Source organism: Aphanomyces invadans (genome assembly GCF_000520115.1).
Source record: "Aphanomyces invadans strain NJM9701 unplaced genomic scaffold supercont1.10, whole genome shotgun sequence".
Classification (NCBI taxonomy): domain Eukaryota; phylum Oomycota; class Saprolegniomycetes; order Saprolegniales; family Verrucalvaceae; genus Aphanomyces; species Aphanomyces invadans.
In genome coordinates this window covers 761,810-778,372 of record NW_008580155.1, presented here as the reverse complement: position 1 = coordinate 778,372, position 16,563 = coordinate 761,810, and the positions used below count along the sequence as shown (strand labels likewise).

The 16,563-nt window shown below is 56.4% G+C and overlaps 8 protein-coding genes across 18 annotated transcripts; 3 read left to right on the top strand and 5 right to left on the bottom strand.

Annotated features, from left to right (window-relative positions):
* Positions 1-1,581, top strand: H310_05915. 2 transcript variants are annotated; one of them, XM_008870782.1, is made up of 4 exons: positions 1-278; positions 323-916; positions 959-1,007; positions 1,050-1,581. In XM_008870782.1, the coding sequence occupies exons 1-4, from the start codon at positions 39-41 to the stop codon at positions 1,517-1,519; spliced, it is 1,353 nt and encodes a 450-aa protein (XP_008869004.1). In that variant the 5' UTR covers positions 1-38; the 3' UTR covers positions 1,520-1,581. The 2 variants fall into 2 exon arrangements, with proteins under 2 accessions (XP_008869004.1, XP_008869003.1); XM_008870781.1 differs by having other exon boundaries at positions 39-278; positions 959-1,581.
* On the bottom strand, positions 1,381-3,014 carry H310_05914 (hypothetical protein). 3 transcript variants are annotated; one of them, XM_008870779.1, is made up of 5 exons: positions 2,165-3,014; positions 2,048-2,109; positions 1,940-2,002; positions 1,812-1,881; positions 1,381-1,767 (listed from the first exon to the last, which is right to left on the bottom strand). In XM_008870779.1, the coding sequence occupies exons 1-5, from the start codon at positions 2,990-2,992 to the stop codon at positions 1,594-1,596; spliced, it is 1,197 nt and encodes a 398-aa protein (XP_008869001.1). In that variant the 5' UTR covers positions 2,993-3,014; the 3' UTR covers positions 1,381-1,593. The 3 variants fall into 3 exon arrangements, with proteins under 3 accessions (XP_008869001.1, XP_008869002.1, XP_008869000.1); XM_008870780.1 differs by having other exon boundaries at positions 1,812-2,002; XM_008870778.1 differs by having other exon boundaries at positions 1,381-1,881.
* A 93-nt stretch (positions 3,015-3,107) lies between these two features.
* Positions 3,108-5,542, top strand: H310_05913 (hypothetical protein). Its single transcript, XM_008870777.1, has 5 exons — positions 3,108-3,148; positions 3,198-3,349; positions 3,401-3,459; positions 3,530-3,698; positions 3,742-5,542. Exons 1-5 carry the CDS (start codon positions 3,146-3,148, stop codon positions 4,121-4,123), a joined length of 765 nt encoding a protein of 254 aa, XP_008868999.1. The 5' UTR covers positions 3,108-3,145; the 3' UTR covers positions 4,124-5,542.
* On the bottom strand, positions 4,235-5,621 carry H310_05912 (hypothetical protein). Its single transcript, XM_008870776.1, has one exon. It carries the CDS (start codon positions 5,481-5,483, stop codon positions 4,530-4,532), a length of 954 nt encoding a protein of 317 aa, XP_008868998.1. The 5' UTR covers positions 5,484-5,621; the 3' UTR covers positions 4,235-4,529.
* Positions 5,622-5,919: 298 nt separating this feature from the next.
* Positions 5,920-7,236, bottom strand: H310_05911 (hypothetical protein). The gene has a single exon (XM_008870775.1). The coding sequence runs from the start codon at positions 7,045-7,047 to the stop codon at positions 6,166-6,168; it is 882 nt and encodes a 293-aa protein (XP_008868997.1). The 5' UTR covers positions 7,048-7,236; the 3' UTR covers positions 5,920-6,165.
* Positions 7,237-8,724: 1,488 nt separating this feature from the next.
* Positions 8,725-11,683, bottom strand: H310_05910. 2 transcript variants are annotated; one of them, XM_008870773.1, is made up of 8 exons: positions 11,550-11,683; positions 10,940-11,505; positions 10,850-10,889; positions 10,551-10,794; positions 9,970-10,500; positions 9,513-9,915; positions 9,015-9,459; positions 8,725-8,966 (listed from the first exon to the last, which is right to left on the bottom strand). In XM_008870773.1, exons 1-8 carry the CDS (start codon positions 11,667-11,669, stop codon positions 8,805-8,807), a joined length of 2,511 nt encoding a protein of 836 aa, XP_008868995.1. In that variant the 5' UTR covers positions 11,670-11,683; the 3' UTR covers positions 8,725-8,804. The 2 variants fall into 2 exon arrangements, with proteins under 2 accessions (XP_008868995.1, XP_008868996.1); XM_008870774.1 differs by having other exon boundaries at positions 10,940-11,683.
* A 77-nt stretch (positions 11,684-11,760) lies between these two features.
* Positions 11,761-14,445, top strand: H310_05909 (hypothetical protein; the record flags this gene model as incomplete). Its single annotated transcript, XM_008870772.1, has 6 exons — positions 11,761-11,868; positions 11,937-12,205; positions 12,268-12,309; positions 12,361-12,443; positions 12,496-12,659; positions 12,702-14,445. The coding sequence occupies 6 exons, from the start codon at positions 11,761-11,763 to the stop codon at positions 14,055-14,057; spliced, it is 2,022 nt and encodes a 673-aa protein (XP_008868994.1). The 3' UTR covers positions 14,058-14,445.
* Positions 14,354-16,467, bottom strand: H310_05908 (hypothetical protein; the record flags this gene model as incomplete). 7 transcript variants are annotated; one of them, XM_008870767.1, is made up of 10 exons in its annotated part: positions 16,249-16,418; positions 16,073-16,206; positions 15,628-16,019; positions 15,424-15,559; positions 15,281-15,376; positions 15,090-15,241; positions 14,861-15,047; positions 14,650-14,814; positions 14,473-14,580; positions 14,354-14,417 (listed from the first exon to the last, which is right to left on the bottom strand). In XM_008870767.1, coding segments are annotated over exons 1-10 (1,602 nt in total), but the record flags the coding sequence as incomplete, so codon positions are not given. The 7 variants fall into 7 exon arrangements, with proteins under 7 accessions (XP_008868989.1, XP_008868988.1, XP_008868987.1 ...); XM_008870766.1 differs by having other exon boundaries at positions 14,650-15,047; positions 16,249-16,467; XM_008870768.1 differs by lacking the exon at positions 14,354-14,417 and having other exon boundaries at positions 14,434-14,580.
* Positions 16,468-16,563: the final 96 nt, after the last annotated feature.

Genomic DNA, 16,563 nt, shown 5'->3' with positions numbered 1-16,563 from the left:
TTGTAACCTTGCCCTGCACAAGGTCGTCACAACTTTACATGCGCGTTCTCGCGACAACGAAGACGACGCTTCTTCTCGGCGAACTCAAGCATTGCTTCCGCACCATGTGTGCCTATCTCGGAAGCTTGACGCACGCCGTCGCGACGGCCGCGCTGCTACCGGGCGTCGTGATCCACATCGTGTTCCTGGACCCGACGTCCACGGACGATTCAGCGTCACCACGGTTAGTTGCCGTCGCGCCCCCGCCAGACGACATCGACTTGCCACCGCTCAAAGAGGTACGACAACATGGAGACGCTGTGAACGTCACGTTCATGTGTAGGAACCGCTGCCGCCGGCTGCAACGCCGCTGTCGCGGTCGTGCTTTGACGAGCTGACAACGTTGGGCGCCGGGCTGTTTGGCACGGTCCACCTCGTGCGCCATAAACTCAGCGGCCAGTACTTTGCCCTCAAGGTTATTGAGAAGGCGTCGATTCCGTCCGTCCAGTTGGCGCGCCAAGTGGTGCGTGAGCGAGACATCATGCTTGCCGTGCAACATCCGCTCGTCGCGACATGCTTTGGCTCGTTCCAAGACGACGAGAACGTGTATTTGGTGTCGGAATACCTGCATGGCGGGGACCTGTACCAGCATCTACTCGACACGACCGACGATGCGACGTCCCCACGAGTGGCGTCGCTGAGCGTTGCCGCCATCCGTTTCTACGCCGCCAACATGGTCAAAGCGTTGCAAGGCCTGCACGACCACGGCATGGTGCACCGCGATATAAAACTCGACAACATGATGTTCGACTCTCTCGGATATGTCAAGCTCATCGACATGGGGTTTGCCACACACGTGGGCATGTGCCGCGACAACGACGCCTCCGTTGGCGCAGACAAACGCACGATGACTGTGTGCGGCACCCCCGAATACATGGTAACTCCGCCGTGACAATCATGTATACTCACGACGTCATAGGCGCCGGAGATTCTTGCTGGGCAAGGGTATGGCATGGCCGTCGACTATTGTACGTCGCACATGGATAACAACCAGTTGACGATGACTGTAGGGGCGCTTGGCGTCGTGCTGTACGAGATGGCGATGGGCGGCGCAAGTTTGTTTGGCGATGCTAGTCACGCCAAGACGATGGCGCGAATCAAGGCTGTGGCATCGCATGGTCTCCCCACAGCCCCAGCCTTTGACAAGTTGGACGTGGCGCTGCAGAACTTCATCAGAGGACTGCTGGTGTACGACCCGTCCAAGCGATTGGGCTGCACAGCGTCAGGGTTTCAATCGATCGAGGACCATCCATTCTTCGCCGGCATGATCGACTGGAAGGCGCTGATGGCCAAGCAAGTCCGCGCTCCCTTCGTGCCGGTTGTACCCTGTGATACATGGCACGACAGTCCACCCGACGAGTGCGATGAGAATCCGATCGAGGACGAGTCGACGCTGTGGGGCGTCGACAAGGATGAAGAGTACTACGACGGTGGTCTTTCCGTCGACCCCAAAGTTGCCCTCGTGTTTGAAGGCTTTTGATGTAGTTGTTCGTGCCGTGTTACTGTTCATGATGTAATCGAGCGTGTGAATATGTGTTTCCATGCGCCGTGAAATCATCGCAGCGCCGTCGGCAGCAACAACACGACGAGCTCGTCACGAAGCGCTTTCTTCTTTGCTTGTTTGACCGCATGGAGTTGCGTGCACGCCGCTTGGATGTCCATGTCGGACCGTGGAGGGTGCAGCGATGGTGGAAATACCTCATCCAACAACCGCGACTCGGACGCCATCTAGTTGAGATGTAAAACAATTCGGCCGTCGCCTTGGTGCGTACCAGCAACGACCGGACAGAAGTTGCATGTCTCGACCACTCCTCGCGCAAGTTGCGACACACCATGGCCGACCTACCCACCGTCCACAACGCTTGAGCGACGACAGCCACCCATTTCATGCAGCGCATACGTGAGCAAGTGGACTCGCATGTCGATCGCACTGCCTGCTGGCTGACTGGTCTCACTTGCAGGTCTACAATCGGATTCAAGAACGGCCTCCACATTCCTTCCAACGTACAAGTCGTTGGCATCCAGATAGCGTTCCCACAGCTCCCATAGCACTGTCGTGCATTGAGTAGTCTATCAACTCTGTGCAGCAGCTCGAGACAGCATGTGGTTCTCGGACGGGCGGTACCTGGGATGGACGGGTCGTCGTTCCAGACGCACGTAGGAGGAAGCATTCGTCGTGGATGTCACAAGCAGTGGAAAATCCAAAGCCGAACGCACGAATGAGCGTGTCGAGGTCGCCGTGGAGGAGTTTGCTTTGCCAGATATCGGCAATTGCCGCGGATCGAGGTAGACTGCGTGGTAGCACGTGGGCGTCGATGCCGTGGGCTTCGCAAAGTTCTGCGAAAGCGCGCAGTTTGCTGTCGCAGTCGGCATCGTGTTCCCAAAGGCGCTGGAATACTTGATATGGAGAATCGTCAGGCACGACACGAGAGTGCAGCGTGGGTAGTGACGGCGGCGGCGTGCAAGGAAGGCGAAGGTGTTGACGCAACGTCGACAGAACATTCGATAGGCGCGAGTGCTGCTCGTCCCTTGACAGCGACGGACACATCCAGAAGCGGAATCGGACAGATCCAAGCTCAAACTCGGTGTACACGGGAACGGATGGACTTGACGCGACCACCTCGGGAGGGCGTTCGATGTGGCCGTGGTCGATCCAGTATATCTTGTCCAGGATTCGCACGTAAAGTCTAGATACGGCAGGCTTTACAACAGCACCATCCATGCCGCGCTTGACCGGCGTAGTGGACGAACTGCCGCGCTGCAAAAAGAAGGCAAAGTCAAACTGGGTCTGGTCGCCGTGCGTTGGTGCAAAGGAGCAGAACGAATAGTCGTTCACGAGGAACATGCCATGCATGGTCGTCGGATCTATTTGCTCCATTGCATCGCATGCGTCCGGCACGTCGTGGACGAGCGCAAGCCATGGCTGCGTCGCCAAGAACGTTTCGAGCTCCATTGCCAGTGCAGGTTGACGAGCTCGACATTCATTCTGTCGAAAAAACATATTTTATACCTTGAATTTTGTATATCCGGTGAATTCATGGAGGTCTATGTATTAAAAACTTGGACACCGACGGGAGAAACCCATCATCCTCTCGCCGTCAGAAACATGGTGAGGTGGTCTCCAACCTGTTTTCACCACGCTCAATGGCGCTGCATAGTCGTTTTCGCTGTCCAACAGACAAGTGACCTTGGTGAAGGAGCTAGTGAACTTTACGGGCTGCGCCCGCGAGAGGGCCATCGAATTGCTACGGAAGCACCAATGGAGTGTCTCGGCTGCTGCCGACGTTTTCTTTGAAGACACGGCGAACCAGTACGACGTAACGACGGCACAGATGACATACTTCTGACACCAATGTTGTAGGGCGGCTGTATGCACCGTTAACGAAGGCGCTGTCATCGCGTGGTTTGACAAGTATGCTGGTACGGACTTCGTCGCATTCCCCATCACGACAACGGACTCCCATGGCCTTCGCTTGTATATGAAACGCAGATCCCGACGACCCCGACAGCATGCTTGATGAAGGCATCATGGCATTCTGCGACGACATTGGGATTGATGCCCAGGACACGGTTGTGCTCGTGATTGCGTGGAAGATGAAGGCAGCCGAAATGTGCTGCTTTACGCGGACCGAGTTTGTCCGCGGAATGCGGGAGCTCGGGTGCGTCATATACATGCGTGATAGCTCACCAACGTTGACGTAGCTGTGAGTCCGCGGCGGCTCTGCGCGCCAAACTCGGCGAGGTCCGCGAATGCATTGCGGCCCCGGCGGCCTTTAAGACCTTTTACTTGTTTTGCTTTGGCTACTCCAAGGAACCAGGCCAGAAGAGTCTGAGCAAGGACATGGCGGTGGCTATGTGGGAGCTCGTGCTGTTGCCCAAGTTCCCCAAAGTTGCCGACTGGCTCGCGTTCCTACAAGAGCATCCCAGCTACGGCATCACGCGCGACACGTGGGACCTCTTTTACGACTTCATGGTCAAGGTGGAGGCCTCCTACGATGGATACGACGAGAACGAAGCGTGGCCCGTCCTTATCGACGACTACATGACGTACATTTCAGAAACCAAGGGCGGCCAGCGCCACTAATACACTGGACAACTCTACTTTCGCGTGCTCGAGTCGCTGCGGCTCATCGAGACAAAGTTTGAGTGCCAGTGGGTGCAAAACGCTCTACTGCCATTGAAGAGCTCGTTCTCACAACCCTCCGCGAACTTGCGTTGGTTGAAATGTGTGGCGGAATCGAGGCTCGGGCCCTTGGTAGAGTACCTCGAGCGTTGTCGATCGGCGACGTCTTGCTGAGACCTGATGTGGAGGATGAACATGGATGCACGCATTGAAGTGTCTGCCGCATTTGTCAAACAGATCCAAACGATACGTTGGCTGGTTTCAGGTCTGCATGGACACTGCCACCACCAATTTCGTGGTCGACACTCCATGAAAAGGTCGACGAAGTCGATGTCTAAATACAATCTGCTGAAATTTTTCATGAGGCTCAATAAGGTGCCACATGCAGCGCGGGTTCACCAACAGTGGGCGTTGCATTCGTTTGGTAGGCTCTGGCTGGGGCGGCATGACTTCGCTGCTGGCTGTTGGACCGGTGGTCGTGGTGCAGTCCCCACGCGGTCTTGGAAAACTGCATGTACATGGCAATGAAAAAGAGCCCGACCGTCGCGGCCAAGTACGCCCACCACGCAGCGCTGATCGAGTACACAAAACTGCCGTCGGCCAGCTGCACGCGAAGCGCTTCAAGATCACTTCCGGAGGGGTACTTGCCGGCAAAATACCCCACACCCCACACGACGGCGGTGGCCCCAAAGAAACTCGTCGCGATGATGAGGAATGGGCGCTCCAGACACCGTGCCAAGAGCCCGCCGAGGATGCCCAAGCCCACGATGAGAATGTACAGCATACCGCTTGGATTCGACGGCCACAGCTTGTACCCGACCGTGTTGTTTACGATGAACGCCAGCAAGACCCCAGCGGCGGCACCCACAATGAACACGCCGAGTTTCCAAATGCACATGACGGTGGTGCCGACGACGAGCCCGCCAGCAACAAAGCATATCCATGCCGCCGTCACCATGTACGTTTGGTTTGCAAATATCTTTTCGGCGATCAAGTAAAACACAACCGACCCGACGGCAAACCCGCACACAAACAGCACTGGGCGAAACAGCTTGTAGCCAAAGAGAGCGACGACCGAGCCAACGCCAATCGCCAACCCTGCAACCACACCCGGCGCGAAGCTAATCTTGGACCCGCTGGCTAATAAATCGTTCGCGGCACGGTCAAAGTCACTGCTTCCATCAGTCAAATTGGGCAAGGCCGCAACTGTGATCGATGGGGCAGAGGTCGTCGTGGCTGCCGCAAAGGATGTGCCTATGAACGCCGTCACGAGGACAGCCACCGTTAGAGATATCTCGAGGCGCGTCAAGCCAGTCGTCATGAAGGACTGCCAAGCCGAACTCGCACTGGCGTGCGCTCTGCTTGGTCCTGATGCCGAGGCGGAACGTTCGTTGGAAGCCGTTGCGTCGGATTGGATACGAATTGGACCAATCAAGCTGCTGAAAACGTTTTGTTTTTCAGCGCAGTCACCGCTTGTCGGCGCGTGTGGAGTCAACATGTCGAGGAGGAGGGCGTTGGGGCTCCATGGAGCGGCGGAGCGATGCGCACACCACGACAGCATGCAATGGATGTACGTGTATGTGTGCGCCGGGCTGTGGAACTTGCACTTGATTCGATACGTTGTCGCAAGGCAGACATGTGAGCAAAGATGGGATGTGCTACTGAGATAAACCAAGCTCCTTCGCCAGCGCAAACCCAAGTAAGCGCAAAGGCATTTCAATGCCAGCTAGGCCGTTGGGTGACTCTGGGATTTCACTGTTCCCGTTCATACCACGCCCTCGACAACTTTAGAGGCGTGGCTATTTGTGGCTATTCGACATGGCTCCATGGTTTTACAGCATATCAGATCGAGGACTCGAGTATGCAGCCAAAAGCGTGCCGGCGCTATTCAGATGTGTGCATCTCCATTGTCAGCTGGCACTGTGATTCGACCATGCGAACAAACACAACGACAGCAAGGCCATGACAAATCAGTGCGAGAGATTGTCCTGTACTTAGCAGCTTTAGACATGGGAAATGGGCTGGCCTCGTTGAGGCGTTGCGGTCGTGTACACGGCGGGAGCGGCGTTGGCGTTCTTTGCTTTGGGGTTTTGGTGGAACACTCCCAATGCAGACTTGTTGAACTGAAAGTACATCGCGACAACGAAGAACACGATCGTGCCAGCCAGGTAATACCACCACTCTTTGGGCAAGTTGTACGAAAACGTGCCGTTGGCCGCGTCCGTGCGCCACTGGTCGAGTTCCCGGCTATTGGGGTACTTACCTGCAAAGTACCCGATGCCCCAGACAGCGGCAGCCGCACCGAAGAAGCTCGTGGCCACAATGAGAGCAGGGCGCTCAAACCAGGACCCGAGAAACCCGCCGATCAGGCCAAAGACAATCACGCAAATCCACAGACTCGTCTCGGGGTTCGAGGGGTAGATGAGGTAACCAAACGACGTGTTCACGTGGAAACCAAGCAGCGCGCCAGCGGCAGCACCGACGAGGAAGACACCCCACGCCCAAATGCTCATTACAGTTGTGCCGACAAGTAGCCCGAGCACGACAAACATGATCCAAGCCGCCGTTTGGAAGTATGTCTTCTCGCTGAAAAATCGTTCGGCCAACATGTATCCAAGGATTGACCCGACAGCAAATCCGCTGATGAACATGACTGGGCGAAAGAGCTTGTATCCCCACAAGGCGACGAGCACGCCACCGACGATGGCGGCAGACGCGATGAGACCTGGGCCAAATGTGATCCCTTGGGCCGACGCAAACAAATCGTTTACGGTCTGTGTCACCGTGGACGTTGTGGTGGGTGTTGGTGTCACAGCAACCACGCATTGAAGGATGACGGTGAAGATGAAGGCCACATTGGCAGCGGCAAGAATTGCGCGACCCATCGAGCCGGGTCAGAGAATCGCAAAATGCACATGTGGAACTTCTCAAACCTGTGACAATTGATATCCGACACAAGACGAAGGAATTCGAACGGTATGATTGGCCAACACGTCCCAACCCGAAGCGTCACACACCTCTCTTGCTCGGCGGACACGTAAACGAAGCGGGCATTAAACTATACGCCGCAATTCAATACACGAGTCTATTCATGAGTGTTGTTTGTGCCGTTGAAGTGCTTCCGCACCCGAACAACTCGGTCTTGAACAGCTGACAATGGTGTTGCAAAAAGCGTGAGTTGATGCCACACACTCCGCGAATAAACTGTATAAATGAATAAAACGTAGAGTCGTTGATAAACCCATCCACATCGGCTCTCGAGCCCGTTCCTGTACAGAACTTCCATGAAAGGAGTGAGGACAAGCGGCGAATGGGTTCGCTCGTGGTGACGGCGACGTTGGATTCAAATCAGACGTGTCACTCGTAGAGGCCGGCCGGTCCTGCCACATCAGATGGTGCTGGACTGCCTCGCCAAAGCATCCGCTTTTTTTCCGGATGCTTGCCATCAAGTTGTAACCGACCCCGGTCGTCGGTTTCGCTTTGACCACCAGAAGTGCCAAGAGAGCCACAAGGATTGTCATCGCCATCGTGCAAACCATTCAGCGATGAACCAAACGGTGGCTGCGATGGACAAGTGGGTGGAACGAGTACTCTTCAGCGGTTAGGACCTGCGCAGCCGTGGGGAGAATTGCTGGACATTCACGTGACGACGCGATGGACTTGCCGCCGTCGATCCTCGCAGACTTTGTCTCTCGAACAATCAACCCCGTGGACATCCAAGATATACTTTCACGCGTGCGGGAATTCATCGACGACCTTGAAGCGTATCCGAGTGTCATGCGCAAGGTCTCCTCACTCTGCGCTGTCACTGCCTCGTCCACGCAAGTAAACAAGTCGCTGCCTCGAGCGTGAATCACCCGACGCGAATGTTTCAGCTGAATGCTATGGCAGTGGGCTCCCAGCAATGCATCGCCAAGCAAACGACATTCAACCGAGGTGTGGAATGCGCGGGGGAGTGTTAAAACCTCGCGCATTGCATCTTGTGAGCAAGGCAAGTCGAGAAACCATTTGAACCTCCATGGCATGAGGTTGAAGTAACAACTATTGATTTGTCCTCACAACTGCTCTGTCCAGCCCATTCTCCAGTTGTTATCACCGTCATGGACGACATCACCGACATTAGTTTGGGCAAGTGGGGCGATGCGCCTCTTCCGGCCACTGCCGTACCCAAGCAGCATAAAAGCATACTCGCAGTTCCAACCGAGAAAGCATCTCCACGGCCACGTGTCAGCATCGATAGTGACACTACCAGGCATATCCAGACCCCCCAAGCCTGCAGGTCGAGCAAGCGTACCATAGACGTTCCATGCGTCGACGGGGTCGTTTACGTCCGAGTAGATGCTCTATATACTACTTGCATGCCCATCCGTCCTCAACGTCATCCTTGCTCCAGCCATCGCCATGCTGAAGCGTGGAAAGTACCGGCGTGAAAGTGTTGATGTAACACCGCGCCGGCAGTGGGCGTCGGTGTAGCAGAGACAAGCCCACCATCCGTTCATCTCGTGTCGATGGCGACCGAAAGGCACCTTCTGGACGTGATCTGGTCGATTCGCGCGATGAGATTGGGTGCGACACGGGTTTGTATGGAGAGACGTTAACGAAACTGCGGCCATTCCGCCGCAATGTTGTGGATGAGTCGCGCTCAATGAACTTGTTTGGAAATGATGCTGGGGGCGACAAGGGTTTCCGTGATCGGTTCATTCGCCAGACGCTGCAAAACGTTGAAATTGGACGGCTCCTGGTTGAAAATCACGCCCAGGCGTCTTCGGAATGCCACAAGTACTTGGCCAAACTCCATGTACCCCTAGAGGCACCCCATGAGCGCAAAGATGGACCAAACAGCCCAACGCACCGCGCCCATTTCGACAAACAGCCGATCCAGGATCGGAAACACCATGCAAAAGAGGTCTTCGAACACTGTGTTGATCGAGTCGCCCGATAGATCGTCCCACGATTCGTACTGGCCCAGGTTGCCGTGCATGGATTTGCGCATCAGCATCGCGTCGCCGTGCTTGTCGACTTCGTTCGCCAGCAGCACGACAAACGTCTTGGGCGCCGTCAAGGAGCACCCGTCCGTGTGCGACCCGGCGTCCCCGAGGCCAAGCATCTCCACGAGGGTCGCCACCACGTTAATACATGCAATGGCAAACGGGTAATTCTTCAAGTTGCCTTCACTCACGCCGAACCGAATCCGGTTCATCGTGGCATTTGTGACCTTTGGGTGGTGCTTGACGAAATAGATGACGCAGTGGAGCCCCAAGAGCCCGCTTGACCGCAAATCTGAAGCAGGTCCGCCTCTGCAGTCCTGTTTAGTGCACGCAAAGCTCTATACGCGGCAGAATACACGCACCGTTGGAATCCCATTTCTTGCCATCGCACGTCTGCGTTGGACGTGTACGGCTCGTCTGGGAACACGAGGCGCCACAGTTGGCGCAGCATGAGGTCGATCAATTTGTAGTCCTCGGGCGGGCCATGGCTCTCGGCTTTGACCTTGGCCTTGAGTAGTTTTCGCAGCTTGACTACAGTGCGCAACGTCGTGCGACGAATCTTCTCCCGCTTGTCCATTTCGGCGTCGATCACTTCTTTCGGCAAAACGCGGGCCGCCGCCAACGCGTTGTACCACGACTTGGCTTCGGCCGTCGAGTCGGCCACGAAAACATGGCGGCCGAGCGTGATTGTGCATCGATCGGCGTCGAGGGTCGCCGGCGCAAGGCCGCGCAGGGGCAGCACAAACCATGGACGCACGTATGGACCTGGTGCATCATACGAGTGAATCCAGTCGCTTGACCGGGATCATGCCATCGTACCGGCTTCCGGAAAAAAGGCCAGAAACATCTCGTGCAGCTTTACGTGGAAGCGGCCCTTGATCGTCGCGTTGTGCGAGCCGTTCTTGCGGTCCAGGACGCCCGTCTTGAGCGTGAGCTGAGCATATCGTTTGCCCAACTCGTCGGGGGACACAGTCGCCCCTTGACCGGTGGATATCATGGAGGACGCGCGAAGGGCGAGAATGTGCTGCAAGAGCCCGAACAAGTCGTCTCTCGCTGGTTCCGTCTCGAGGTAACATGGCCACGACCGATGACCGTCCCAGAGGATCTCTAGCCCGTAGCCCCATCCTTTTTCGAGCTCGGGCGGAGCTTTCTTGACGTCGCGCAGCTGGGCAAACGTCAGCGTCGTCAGCGATTCTCCCCGTTTCGTGTTGATGATAACGCTGTCGGCAAAGTTCAGCTCGAGCACACGGGTTTGGACGTGGTTGCGGCCGCTGCATTTTCGAACGCCGTAGTGGACGAGGAAGCCATGGATGCCGGCCTTGTCCCAGAACGACCGCATCTCGCTCAACTCTGCGTGCGCCGCCACGTGAGCCCAACGCCAAAAGAGGCGCAACGAGTACCGTCAAAGGCCAGCGTCTGACAGTCGTAGATAGAACTCTTGATGGCGGCAATCCACGCGTTCATCTCGACACCCGACATCGCCTGGAGAAAGTACTCGCGCTGGGCAGCATCCACCGACGTGGACAGCTTAAATTCGAACTCGCGCTCCTTCTTGGTTGGCACAACGGTGCATTGGGTGCTCGACGATAGCTTGATCACTTTTGGGCTCATGCTAGTCTTGCCCACCTTCGTCGGGGAGGCTTTCTACACAACCCCACGACGTTCATGACGTGGCAAGTTCTCGTGCAGGTTTGTTTGCCTGTTGTTCTTTGCCATACGTCAGGATAGGTCCGTCGGGACTATGATAGCGATGCGTGTGAGCGTAAATCTCGAAAGCGCGTTGCGGCACCTGTGCTCGAGTGTAAACCATCGTTTCCGCCAGGCGGGGACCACGCCGCCCCGCTTCATGAGCCATCCCTGGCGCACAACAGTGCCACCGTTAGTCTGGGGAGTGGAGGCCGCGCCAGCTAGCTTTTTATCGGTGCAGTTGTGGATCGCCAAACTCGTGGCCAGCGACGAGAAAAAATGCGCGCGGCCCAAATTGTGCTCGAAACTTTGAATGTGCTCGCGGGCGAACTCGACGGCGCTTGTACTCGCCCTTCGATCAACCTTTCGGTCTCCTTGACCACTTCCTTCTCGAGCGACTCCTGAAAGCTTTTTGCTTGAACTTGTTTCTTCGCTCCGCCGGCGACCGCCCATCGTCGAAGGCAACGGACTCGCGGCATTGCTACCTGGTGAGCATTCTTCCGACAATCCGGACGTCTCATCCACGTCGCGTGGTGGAATGTCGATTCCGAGCCCAGGATTCCTGGTGCTGACGTGGTCTGTGAGCGACGTGGGAGGAGGCGGCAGCAGTATCGCAGCGTCAATGTCGCATGTCGAGCTGCTGCTGCTGCTCTCGATCACAGACAGCTCCTACTTACGTGGATCAGCGCGGCACTTGTGTGCAGCATTCCTACCGAGAGGGTGGTGAGTGTCTGTTGAGCAAGCAGGTCGGGAGCTGTCGTCGCCGGGGCTCCTTCGACTGCCATCATCGCGCTGTCCACGTTGGTTCCCTCGATGGTCTGACCTGAATCCATTCGTGTAACAGTCGTCGTGGTTGTCATAAAAACTGCCACTATACAAATTATAGTATACTTGGTAGAATTTTATTCCCTCCACAGACAAGATATGGTATGGGCGGCCATCTCGAAACTCACTGGCGACCTCCAAGGTGCGGCGGCCAGTGGTCTGAACACCGTTGCAGACACCGTTCCCGTGCATTGGGTGCTTGCCACGGTAAGTTGATCTTCCGTGGATCGTGCAGCCCCATGAACGATCTGACGAAGCGCCATGTCGTTCCATAGCTCTTGGATCTGTTTCGTGAGTACCCGAATGGCGTGACCGATGCAGTCGTGCGAACAGAGCTCCTCGTGCGGTGGAAGCTGCACAGATCACACGATTCGAAACATGGGTCAGGGTGGACGACGGATGATAACGAGGTCACATGCGCACAGATTACCGAGTACTTGGCGTCGCAGCAGATCCTCGTGCTACGTGAAGCAATATCCACTGACTTGGACACTAACGAGAAAGGCACTGTCGTCAACTCCACCAAGCAACACCCCATGCACTTGTGCGTAATCCTCTCTTCCGGCATCAAACTCATTTCCATCAGCTGACATTCCCTCTCAATAGATTTTTACACCAGCGGTTCCATCGGTACTTGCCTTCCTGCATGTACGTCCGTCGTGCCCTTCGTCGCATCTTTAACCGTGCTGCGCAAAACAGAACCGCTTCCATGCATCCGTTCAATACCATGCGCCGGGTTTTGCTCACTGCGCTGCAGCCTTTCGAAAGGCGACTTCCTCGAAGTTTGTTCCCACGATCTCTCGTCCATCCATGTGACCACCTCGACGGCGTTAGGCTACAAGCAATGCCTGCCCACCGAGAACATGGTAATCATTCTCGACCCGTCCAACGACTCGTGGGACCGCGCGCTGGTTGATGGCGCATCATGCATCTCCACCTTGCGAACGTTGCATGCCATCCCTTCAGACCAACTCCACGTCCAGCTTCTTCGAATGCAGGTGGTTTGTCCGCTGGGTGAGTCATCTCACGCGCTCGTGTAGGTCGTGGCCGTTGAGCCGTGTCGGTCGTGCGCGTCCGCGGTGAACGCTAGCCGTCGACTTTCCATCGTTGTAGCTGCATGCGATGCCAGCCACACGTTTTTGATTGTATTGTGGGACAACCAGACGCACCTCGGCGCAGCGTTTCATCCGGGAGACACGTTAATCATGGACTGCCCGTACTTGAACGTTAGAGATTCCGCCAACAGTGAGCACCAAGCCATCTTCTACGAGAGCCCCGGCCATGCCTCGCACTTGTTCATGGAGTATGGGTCTTCAACGATCCTCTTTGTCGTTCCTGCTCAAACTTTCCTCGCCGAAGTTGTGACACAACCCAACAAGGTCGCATTCACTGCTCCGGTGGACCCAGTGACCAAGTTCTCCAACTTGGCAGGGTACCCCCTACTTCTAGACGAGTGGACCGCCTTGCCCGAGAACTGCTACAACGCGGCGTTTCTCGGGCAAGTCGCGCACGTCCATGTGGGCCATGCCAGCCCGTTGCGGCAGCAGTTTGCCGCAACTTACTTTGGCGTCAACGGCATGGCCTCGTCGCTAGCCGATACCTCGCCGACCGTCGTTTTGACGCTGCGCTCGCTGCAGCCGCCGTTTCCACTGCTGTCGATCGAAGTCACGGGCGCGGACCAAGTGGCATGTGCGCTGGCCACATGTGACGTAGGCCACCTCGTGTTGGCACAAAACGTCGTGCTCGTCAAAAGTGGCCACACCACGATGGGTCTCTGTGCCGACTGGTCATTGCTGCATCCAGCATTTTCGAATGGTCAGGTCGTATTCTGGAACGTGCTGCGCGGGTATTTGAACTCGCCAGACTTTTATTCCGTGATCCTGTTGTCGCAATTGCGACCTCGAACGACGTCTCCGTCGACCGTAGCGTCACCGCTGGCAGTCGTCCGCGTCAGTTTTGTCTCGAGTGAATGGCTCGAGCCATCTGCCACCACCATCATCCACCGCGGCTGCCGTCGGAAGATTCACCCGCCGAAGAAAAACGACGCCGGATGGACGTGTGACTTTTGCAACGTCTCGTGGAGTGACGCCCGACGGAACATCGCGATGGGGTTCAGCAGCCTCGCGATTCAGATGGAAGACGGGTCGGCCAGCGTCCGCGCTGTCATGGACTCGAGGTCGATCGATCAACTGCTCGGGTGCACAGCGATGGCTTTCGACCAGCTCCCATCAACCGACCAGACTGCTCTCGTCAACCAAACGTGCTCGGCAGGGCTAGTGTACGTCGCGATCGTGTCGCCATGTCCAAGTGTTCACAACATCGTGTGGCGCATCGACCAAGCGATTCCACTCGACAGCCAAGTTCCAAACCAAATCATTCAGTTGACAAAGGCCTAGAGGTATCGTTGTGGTCGCCCGAATCGGTCGAGATTCGAGTGGATGGCTGCGAGGCGCGTGGTACATTCTGAACAAGAGCCGAATCCCCATCGTTGTTTGCGTCCCCTTCGACCGTTGTCGCGAGCACGCGTGCGGGACACAATGCACATGCGCATCGGTGGACTCTCGCGCTCAAAACGACCCACTCGAGTTGGTGATGCTCGCCGTTCGGGTGCATGACGTGGCAGTGCCGGCTGCACCATCGGCAAATCGGCACGACGTTGCATGTGGCGCAACGATACTGCATTCCAAACGGTGCATACTCGGATCGGTGGACGTGGTCGCACTCACATCGGCCGCCCATCGCAGCCGCCACGATGTCTAGCAAAATGGTTTCGATGCACTTTCAACTGTCCATGACGATGCATCGCCGTACCGCGTGCTGTAGGCCGAGCGGCCGACGCGTACGCCTCGGATACGGTCAGGAACGGCGCGAGGTGTTTGATGGGGAATTGACGGAATCGATTCATGGTGTTGCTGTCGTCTACAAAGACACAACGTGATTTTGCGAAAGACGTGATCGTCGCCATCCATGAATTCGACGCAGTCCCACCTCGACGAAACAGCACCATCGAGTGCGCAAACCCGACAGCGATTTTCAATGCAAAACGATTCGAGATGGCTTCGACCAGCCATGGAACACACGTCAGCGTGCGGTTGGCGCCGTGAGCTGTCTTGCAGTACGAGCCATCGCCCCACGCAAACACTTGCCCAGTCACTGCGCCAGGCGAGTCGTGACGAGCCTGGCGCAGAGATCGACGCACCTAACAACGCGACCGAGTACCGATCGCCCGCAAACACTTGGGCCACTCGCCGTGACTGGGAACGGTATTCAAATTCTTGGACGCATTGAGGGTTGTCCGAGTGCGAGATGGTCGCGTTGATACCGAGCTGACCGAATCGATTACTTCCACACGAGTACACGTACGTCTTGATACCGACAACGCAAAGCTAGCGGAAGGTGTGACGACGACGTGAACGGGGGCATCGTACAAAGAGCGAGTGGTCCGATCCCGCCGACACGTGGCACGTTTGCATGTGTCTGAAGAAGAGCACTTCGGTTGGCACGAGCACGTCTCGGTCGACAGGGCCACCGATGCCCAAGCACCCCGCCGTGTTGTGGCCCCAGCTAAACACGCGAGATCCTACCATCGTTCACTCAAAGCGTCGTGAAAACGCCACACCTGAGATGGCCAGCGCATGCGTCGACCCGAGCGCGACATCGACGACGCACGCTAGCCCTTCAACTCTCCGCGGGGACAGCTCGTTGGCGGTCGAGTCTACAGGGAAGTGAAGCCAAGTCGCTTACCACGGACAGTGTACGAACTGTGCCCGAGCTGTCCATGCCGACCGTATCCCCATGTGTATAAGTGCCCTTGAGACGTTATTGCAGCAGCAAAGTGAAATCCAGCTCGAACAATCGTCACCCGGACGTGCATCAACGCATGCACGATGTGCGGAACCTTCAAGAGGGAATTCGGACTTGGACATCGCGATAGCTTTCGCTCTCCTTGAGTGGGCCACAGCGTACCTGATGCTTGGCTTCACTACCAAGCCCTAGCTGGCCAAACGTCCCGTTGCCCCATGCAAAAAGCACACCTCCTTGTGCGTTCTCGGTGGCTACTATCATGCATGCGGCAAGTGGGAACGGCATGGAGCGATGCGCGCATCCATACCCGATCGGTCGGAAGTTTGCAAAGTCGACCTTCCCTGGCCAACAAAATCGGACACAATCGTCTCGGGCGCTACGTGCGTGGTGACACGATGGCGTTGAATCGGCGGACGGACCTGAAATGGCGTAACAAGCCTTGGTGCCGGCGGCTGTGGTTTGAATCGGCGGGAGCGCGTGAATGCGCCGTGGAATCCATTGGGAGGCTGTCGTACAGTCACTGAATTGGCCACATTGATACACGTCGCCGTGTTCTACGCTAGCGTGTCAGCATGTCGCTCGCGACCGTGGAAACGAGGCTTGCTACCACTGACAAAGAGCGACAGGTGTCTGCCTGCCGAGAATTGTTGGATCGACATACGGCGAAATGTTGCGATGGGTTTTGGAATGTCGCAGTTGGCAGTATCGTTGTGTCCAAGACTCCCTTCGACGCCATATCCCCTGCACGACCATGAATTGCAGCACGCTCGAGCACAATGATACCATGAGTAGACATCCGTCACCAGGTGTGCTGACGTTGCGCGAGAAACTGTAGCCACCGCCTTGAGCGCCTGGCTGAGCATCGAAACGGGATCCGGAGTCTCCATGGCCGCAGGAAACACGTCCATGAGTGTGTTGTAGTCTTTAAGAGAGTCGAACGAAGCATCGCTCATGCTTCCCTCGCCGACGGCACGCCGTTGTCGCGCCACGAGATCTTTTGCGGACACGTCCGTAGAATATCCGGATGACGACGGCAATGTAAAAATAGCCTTGCTGCGTTCGGGTTGCATTGGCGAGCAAGAACTTCGACAGCACGCG